This window comes from Microtus ochrogaster, chromosome 8, assembly GCF_000317375.1.
Source record: "Microtus ochrogaster isolate Prairie Vole_2 chromosome 8, MicOch1.0, whole genome shotgun sequence".
In the NCBI taxonomy this organism is placed as follows: Eukaryota; Metazoa; Chordata; class Mammalia; order Rodentia; family Cricetidae; genus Microtus; species Microtus ochrogaster.
In genome coordinates this window covers 73,584,388-73,593,154 of record NC_022015.1, presented here as the reverse complement: position 1 = coordinate 73,593,154, position 8,767 = coordinate 73,584,388, and the positions used below count along the sequence as shown (strand labels likewise).

The 8,767-nt window shown below is 42.0% G+C and overlaps 1 protein-coding gene across 1 annotated transcript in view; it reads left to right on the top strand.

Annotated features, from left to right (window-relative positions):
* Positions 1 to 8,767, top strand: part of Armh3 (armadillo-like helical domain containing 3) — a 206,356-nt gene that overhangs the window by 49,633 nt on the left and 147,956 nt on the right. Inside the window, exon 15 of the mRNA XM_005352384.2 lies at positions 4,089 to 4,190. Coding sequence (XP_005352441.1) covers positions 4,089 to 4,190 — 102 coding nt within the window. The remainder of the gene's footprint in view (positions 1 to 4,088; positions 4,191 to 8,767) is intronic.

The following is an 8,767-nucleotide window of genomic DNA, read 5'->3' as shown; positions in this document are numbered from 1 at the left end:
CCCTCCCTCCTTTCCTTCCTCCCTCCCTCCCTTCTGTCTCTCTTTCCTCTTTAGTTTTTAGAGACAAGGTTTCTTTGTGTAGCCTTGACTGCCCTGGAACTCCCACTGTAGACCAGGCTGGCCTTAAACACAGCAATCTGTCTGCCTCCTGAGTGATGGGATTAAAGGCATGTACCACCCATTGCCTGGCTGATTCTAGATCTTTCAATGCTAAGCACAGCTGTATTGCGCAAAGAATACATTTGTTAATTCTTTTAATTTGTTTGAGTGGGTAATTAATGTTGGTACACATCTGTAATCCCAGCTACTTGGAGGCTGAGGTAGAAAGATTACAAATTCAAGGCCTGCTTGGTCTGCCTAATGAGTTAAAGGCCAACCTGGTCAATTTATCATGGCCCTGTCTCAAGTTTTAAAATGAGATGAGGATATGACTAGCCCAGCATGCATGAGCCCTGCATGATGGGGGAGAGTCATCTGTTTTGTATTGATTTCGTTGGTTAAATAAAGAAACTGCCTTGGCCCTTTAATAGGACAGAAAATTAGGTAGGCAGAGTAGACAGAACAAAATGCTGGGAGAAAGAAGCCGAGTCAGTCAGTCGCCATGATTCTCCGACCCCAGACGGATGTAGGCTAGAATCCTTCTTGGTAAGACACCATCTTGTGGTGCTACACAGATTATTAAAAATGGGTTAATCGAGATGTGAAAATTAGCCAATAAGAGGCTACAGATAACGGGCCAGACAGTGTTTAAATGAATACAGTTTCTGTGTAATTATTTCGGGGCATAAGCTAGCCATGCTGGCGGGCGGGTGCCAGGACGCAGCCCCACTGCTCGTATTACTACAATTTTATTTAAATCCATGTGTGGTAGTATATGCCTGTAATCCCAGCTAGAGGAGTGGAGGGAGGAGCATCAGTTCAAGCGCCTGGGCTGTGTTGGCGCGCACCTTTAATTCCAGGACAGGACAACCAGAGCTGTCACACAGAGAAACCCTGTCTCAAAAAGAAACTATTATTGTTGTTCACCCCCTACATTTTTTTTAATGTAACATTTTTTTTTTGCTGATTCTTTTGGAATATCACATCCTGCGCCCCAATCACACTCATTTCCCAGTTCTTCCATGTTTGCCACCTTGTAGCCACCCCCACAGCCCCCCAAAAAACCTCAAAAACTCACTGTCTTGCCTGCTTCTCCGTCACACATTGATTGTTGTTGTGGAGCTGCAGTGTAGCACACAGTGTACCCTTTTGCCCAAAGAACCTTCCTTGGAAATGTTGGTTGCAGTGAGTTGTTGGCCTTTGGCTTCTCTACACCTTTAGTCCCGACTCCTCCACGACACTCCCCTCAGATATCCTGATGTTGCGTGAGTCCTGGAGATCCTGGGGCTATGGTTCCACAAGACCAGTCGCTTCAGGGCATAGATGGGGGAGATGGTAGAGTCAGCCCATCTTGGTTTTTTTCAGACAGGGTTTCTTTGTGTAGCCCTGTCTATCCTGGAACTCACTCTGTAGACCAGGCTGGCCTTAAACTCACAGAGATCCTCCTGCCTCTGGCTCCCTAGTGCTGGGATTAAAGGTGTGCATCACCACATTTTTATATGGCACTGAGCATTCGAATTTTAATGCAGTATAAGCAGCAGAGAAGTATGGCAAGGAACTGTCATTGATCTTCAGATCTATGACAACAAATTGGGGCTTTTTAGAATTGAAAGCCAAATTCCGAAATATCTTAATGAGAAGAAGCATAGTGAGGATTGCCTGCCTACTTGTCTGTTTATTCAGGTCACTGCTAAGCCAATGGAAACACTGTACTTTCTCTTAAGGATGGAGCTTGCCTAGTTACCATGGATATCTAAAGCCATAAATGTGTGTTTGTGAGTGTGTGTGTTCTCAGTTCCATGTGATGTTAGGGCTTGGATGCTTCAGAGAACTGCCTTTCAGCTGTTGATTGTGAACACTTCACCCACACCCTTGATTATGCAATGGCAGGATTTGTGCTTACCTACAACCGCTGAGCTTTTAGCCTGCTAGTGGGAACAAGTCAGCCCACTTTCAGATGACTGTCTCTCTTGACAAAAGCACCCGAGAAACATTATAAAGGCAGCGTTAAGGAGCGATGCTTGCTTATGAGGGAGATTTTACACTGTGAGGGATTTGATTCTGCCTTTATTTTATTTTTTTTCTTCTAATTCATTTCCTTACTGTAGGGGTCCTAAGTATTGTAGCCTTATTTTCAATTTTTGTTTTTTAATTACAGTGCTGCTCTGTAGCCCAGTTATATTTAAGGTATGTCACTGGTGCTATTATTTTTAAAAGCCAGCAGTTAGCTGTAACATTTGTTCACAGCTCAGACTTGACATTTGACAACTCCGCCTTGGCATGAGAGGACTTTCTGGTAAACTAAAAATATATATAGTTCTATATTTCTACATATTATGTAAGATAGTTTTCTAGTTATCACTGTGTGTGAGTGGGCTAAAACTTCCACTTACCAGTTAGATAACAAAGGAGTGATTATGGGTTCTGAGTTCAGAATGGCTGTGGTTTGAAATGACAGCCTATGAGACCGTTTAGGTTTGTTGTTTTTGAGACAGGGTCTTATCTATAGCCCAGTCTGACCAGGGCATCTGTTAGTGTTTCAATATAAAAATAAACTTATCTTTTTTATTTGTTCTTGGGGGCCAAATTATGGGAAAACAGCCAAGGATTGGGCATGCTAATTTCTTCTCATAAGGCTTTTTGCTGTGTATTGTGGAACCATAATGTACAGTGTTTCCCATTGTTAATAAATGTCCTTTGCATGCATTGTAATAACTCCAGAGGGATCCATTATAGCCATGAATACATATTATGACTAATGTCCCAAACTTAGAAGTGTGTTCATAGTTTAAAAATACAGCCAAATGCTATAGATTTTCAAATGTTGCTGGGTCATCATGAGGCTCTTTTTGTGTATGTGTTATGTTTTAGACATTGTTAAAACACTAAGTGGTTGACTAATTCTATTTTTTTTATTTTATTTTATTTTTTGGTTTTTTTGAGACAGGGTTTCTCTGTAGCTTTGGAGCCTGTCCTGGAGCTAGCTCTTGTAGATCAGACTGGCCTCAAACTCACAGAGATCTGCCTGCCTTTGCCTCCCGAGTGCCACCACTGCCCGGCTGACTGACTCTAATTTAACATCTTTAAATCCAAGTGAAAGCTGCTGTGCTTGGGTTGATTCTGATCCCCACTGTGCACTGGGGCCAGGACAGTGGACCGAAGGATCTTCTAGAAGCAGAGGCTAGACATGTAAACTTCCAGTCCAGGATGTACTCAGTGATGTGCCTGTTTTCTCTCCGCTGTTGCATTTTAGGTTCCTTTTCACGGGGAAGGACTAACGGGTAGAATTTGCACATAGTTCTGCCTCAGCGTTCGCTCCTTTCATCTTGGGTACTTTTAGTGTAAGGTCTTGTTCTCGTACTGAGCAAATTTCTCCTTACTAGGAAGAATTCTTCCTTTATTTTAAGTAAGAGACTCGTCAAAACAGGCTCATTTATATTCAGTATAACTTCCTTGAGTTAGAAATGACAGTGCCTCTAAGAAGGACCTTGAACTTGATTACTTGGGGCTGGAATAGAATTACATCCTTTTCTAGTGTATTAGAGGAAAAACTCTTTCTGGATTGACCCTAGATGAAAAAGAAGGTTGGCAGGTTTTGGGGAGCATGGGGCACAGGAGTTCAAGAGGCCTAGTGAGAGTAGATAGAAGTTTTTTTTTTTTTAAATATTTTTTATGGTTTATTTAACTTTTTTTTATATGCATTGGTTTGAAGGTGTCAGATCCTCTGGAACTAGATCTTCAGACAGTTTTGAGCTGCCATGTGGGTGCTGGGAATTGAACCCAGGTCCTCTGGAAGAGCAGTCAGTGCTCTTAACCACTGAGCTATCTCTCCAGCCCTAGATAGAAGTTTTACGGAAAGTACTTGGTCCTCCTTCTGTCGTGGGAAAAGCTTATTTAGTCATTTTCTTGCCTGCTGGCAAATTGGCTATGTGGGTAGAGTGTTAGGTGGAATATGTTATGGGCTAAGTGTTTTATTTGTTCTATTCCAGTTATAAGTTCTGTGGAACTCTCACTGGATGCAGATGTACAGACCAGTAACCTACTGATAACCTTCTTAAAGTATAGCTCGATTGTCATGCAGGACACTAAAGGTAAGACATGTTGTCTTGGAGCAGTGCTTAATGTCAAAGAGCAGTGGCTGAATTTTGAGGCTTTCATCTGTGTCCTATTGGGACCTCCTGGGCAGGTGATGGACCTGGGCTCTGGAAAACAGTGATTTCTCACTGCCGGGTGACAGATGGTGTTGGGAAAACCTGAAGTTGGAGGAGAGGGCTTCAATATAGAAAAAGAAAAAAAAGTTGATCCCCACAAGAATTAGCAGGTGAGACAGAAATCTTTAATAAATAAATAAATTAAAAAAAAAAAGAATTAGCAGGTGTGCTTAGGAGGTCTTGGTGTGGATGCACGCTCTTCTGTGGGAGTTCTTTGAGGTTAGCACCCTTCAGGAGATTCCCTTCTGAGGATGCACACTGGGAGCATTGACTTGTGGTGAGAGTCAGGGGACTCGGGGGCTGTGCTGCTTATCGCTTAAAGTAGACAAGCTGCTAACCCTAGATACAGTGCACAAGAGGGAGAGAACTGAGTGTTGGGAGTATTACTGTGAGCTAGGGGTCTTTGAGCTCCTGGACTACAGAGTAACACCGTCATGCCCACAGGTCTGGAGCAGTGCTGCTTTTCCTTTCCGATTTCCAGGTCTTCTGGTCTTCATTTTGCTGCAACTTCCTTTCTCTTTTTGGTTCTGATTTTTGTCTTTTGTTGTGGTTTTGAGACAAATTGAGATCTATCTGTCTGTCTGTCTGTCTTTCTATCTATCTATGTTCAGTGACCACCTGCATCCCACTGACATTCTGCTCTGTCTCATCTGCCTTACGTTCCTTTTTGTGTCCTCATTGTTTTGGCTGTGACACTTTAAAGAACACTGCAGGTATCACTAGTTCACAAAGTTCACTTTGCCTGCACCTCCAGAAATCAAAAACACTTTACCAGGTAGCTAAAATGTCATTATTATATCTACAAAACCCCAAAATGGCTCTCTAAGAGTGTGTGAGATTTAGTTCCTATTGAAGTTTCTTCAGTTACCTTCAAATCTCTTCCTTCTTTTTACAGAACGGACAGCGTCATACATTTAGACAATGAACTTTAGTAGCTTTTTAAGTAGATTTAAATTTTCTTCATTTTTTTTTTTTTTTTAATTCTGACACAGGGATTCACTGTTTAGCCCTGTGTGGCCTGGCACTCACTGTGTAGAACTCCCAATTCACTGTCTCTGCCTCTGTACTTCTGGAATTAAAGTGTGTACCACCATGCCCAGTCCTGATCTTTGATCTTCTTTCTCCCACTGAAAGCCTCTTCCCAACAAGTTCCCATCCCAATTTCTTGTTTTGATGATTGATTTATTTATAGATAGGAGTGTTTTGTCTTTAGGTATGCATGCCAGAAAAGGACATCATATCCCATGGGGCTACAGTTAGAGAAGTTTGTGAGCCACCCTATTGCTCCTGGGAATTGAACTCAGGACCCCTGGAAGAGTAGCCAGTGCTCTTAACTGCTAAGCCATCTCTCCCCACCTCAATATACCTTTTACCCCAATACTACTTACTTTCTTTCTTTCTTTTTTTCTTTCTTTCTTTCTTTTGTCTTTCTTCTTTCTTTCTTTTTTCTTTCTTTCTTTCTTTTTTTTTAATTTGGGTTTTGACATTTTATTTTTATTGATGCTAAGTGACCTTAAGATATGGTTTATAAGTTTTTGGTCTTTTTGAAAGAACTGGCTAGCCCTGAAAATACAGATTTTTTTTTTCCTTTTGGTTTTCAAGACAGGATTTCTCTGTAGCTCTGAAGGCTGTCCTGTAATTGACTCTTGTAGACCAGACTGACCTCGAACTCACAGAGATCCCTGCCTCTGCCTCCTGAGTACTGGGATTAAAGGTGTGCACCACTACCATCTGTCCCAATACTACTTTCATGACTCCTTTTTGTGTGTGGCCTACTGAGTTTAAATACTGTTTGGTTTTATGTTCACGTGTATGTGTGCCTGAGCGCATGCTTATGTACCACATGTGTACTGTAGCAGCCTGTGGAGGTTGGGAGGTGTTGGGTCTCCTGGTGCTGGAGTTATGAAGAACACTTCTGAGCTGTCTGTCAGTGCTGGGAACTGAACCAAGGTCATGTCTTCTGAAAGAACAATGATTGTTGAGACCATCTGTAGCACCTCCTGAGTTTAATTACAAGTTTCTTGCTCAGTGTGGGTGGGAGGCTATTTTCTGGAGCAAGAGTAACTTATCCATAGCTACACTACTGAAGAAAATGACATTCCTCCCCAAGTAGCTGTTAATCGCCAGTAGTCTCAGAAGGAAGGATGGGTCCTCAGGTGAAATGTTGATACCCAATATTGGGTAGATCTTGTATATGTAACCCCAGCTACAGTGATTTCATGGGTGTAATTGCTGTGTCATATCCAGAAGCCGCTTTTTTTGCCGCATGACTCTCTAACTTCTGGCTCTTACATTCTTTTTGTTCCCTCTTCTCTGACGTTTCCTAGGCCTTGGAGCAGGTGATAAAACCGTCCCATTTAAGGTCAAGTATTCTACCATTACTTAGTTTTGATGCTTTGACAGTTACTGGTTTCTGCATTAGCCATGGTGTTTTAGTTAGGGTTTCTATTTCTGTGAAGAGACAACATGACCACGGCAACTCTTATAAAGAAAAACATTTTTTTTTTTCAAAGACAGGGCTTCTCCCTGGCTATCCTGCAACTTACTTTGTAGACCAGGCTGGCCTCCCAAGTGTTGGGATTAAAGGTGTGCACCACCACTACCCAGCCAAAGGAAAACATTTCTTTGGGGCTGGCTTACAGTTCAGAGGCTTAATCTATTATCATGGTGGGAAGCATGGAGGCATGCAGGCAGACATGGTGCTGGGGAGGTACCTGAGAGTTCTACATCTGGATCTGTAGGCAACAGGAAGAGAAAGAGAGAGAGACACTGGGATTGGCTTGAGCATCTAAAATCTCAAAGCCCACCCCAGTGACATACTTCCTCCAATAAGACCACACCCACTCTAACACCTATTAATAGTGCCACTCCGTGTGGGCCAGTGGGAGCCATTTTCATTCAGACTACTACCACGGCCTGTTGCTTTAATAAGCTTCTCTCTCCTTTCTCCTCCTCTCTCTTCCCTGCTTTCTCTCTCTTGGTTTCTTTCTTTGTCTCCGGTATCCTAGGTTGGTTTTATATTTGTTCTGTTGTAGAGGCTAGCCTTGAACTCTTGATCCTCCTGTCTGTTTACAAGTATTGGAATTACATATGTGTACTACCATGCCCACTTGAGTTATTAACTTATAGTCTATGAATAACTTCAGATTTCCATATATTGTAAGTCAATTTTATTAGGATTAAAAATGGATTGTTTTTGCTGCCTTACTTTATGTGAGGAGAGTGTCCTAAGAGCCTCTGAGGTGGGCTTAGGTTCCTTTCGGCATGATTTTTACTTCAGAAGGCTTTTGTTTGCCAAGTGAGCAGGTTTCTATTGTGAGGGTTTTCAAGAGCTCTGGAAAGGAAGGAATGAAGGCTCAAGAGCTCTGCAGTGAGGAGGAAACACTGAAAGACAGAGATTGGAAAGCTGAAAGAGCAATATGGGAAACTAAGACTTGCCAGAGCCGAAAGGAGCCTGGGTGTATGAGTCTAATTGTGCTGTGTTCAGACACTGTGTCAGCTATTATTGGAGAGCTCCGCCTTGGAAACTTGGGCATTTCCTCTTGTATCACGTGTTACTCTTTGAAGAGTAAGTGCTACATAGGGTTAACTCCATGCAGGTATTCCAGGTCACCATCTTCTAACATAGAACATAGGGTTAACTCCATGCAGGTATTTCAGGTCACCAACTCCTAACAGAACAGTCCATTGGGAACTGCTGAGGTGATTGGTTCTCTGAGACTTGGCAAGTGAGATCTGGCAGGCAAGGATAACAAGACTCTAGTGTATCTGAGTTTCCTGAGGCTATTGCTTCTGTATGGAAATGGGTAGCCTGTTCCTTTCTCTACAAATATTGCAACAACCACAGCAGAAAGAAATTGCATGGATGTGACCCAGAAAAATGAACTTTTAAGCTTTGCTTGATATAACACAGTGAATCGAGGCTCTTGGAATGCATTTTTTAGCTCTAACAGTTATGTAAGCCTCTGTCCTGGTCACTTCAGGTTCATAAATACAAGTCCAAATTACAGACTAAGTAATAGCCAGTATGTGTGGTCGCAGTGTCTGTAGACTGCAATATATTTTTGCCAGTGAGAGGTCTAAATATGGCAAGGGCAAGGTTAGGTATGCAGAATAGTTTATTTAAAAAAAATGACTGTTCCATGGCTTCATTTGCCCATCTCTTCCCCTGTCTTAGCCTAAGACTTGCTGTGCTATGCCCTGGCTACAGGATCTCATGGTCATTGTGTGTGTGTGTGTATTTTGTGTTCTGGGAATGGAACCTAGAGCCTTATCCATGGTGACCAAATGCCCTACCACTAAACCGGATCCCAGCTTCACATTATGATCTTAGGAGCCGTAGAGCTGATGCTTTCTTTGTCCCAGACAAGACATCTTTTCCTTTTCTTTTTTTTTTAAATATTTATTTATTTATTTATTTATTTATTTATTTATTTATTTATTTATTTATTTATTAT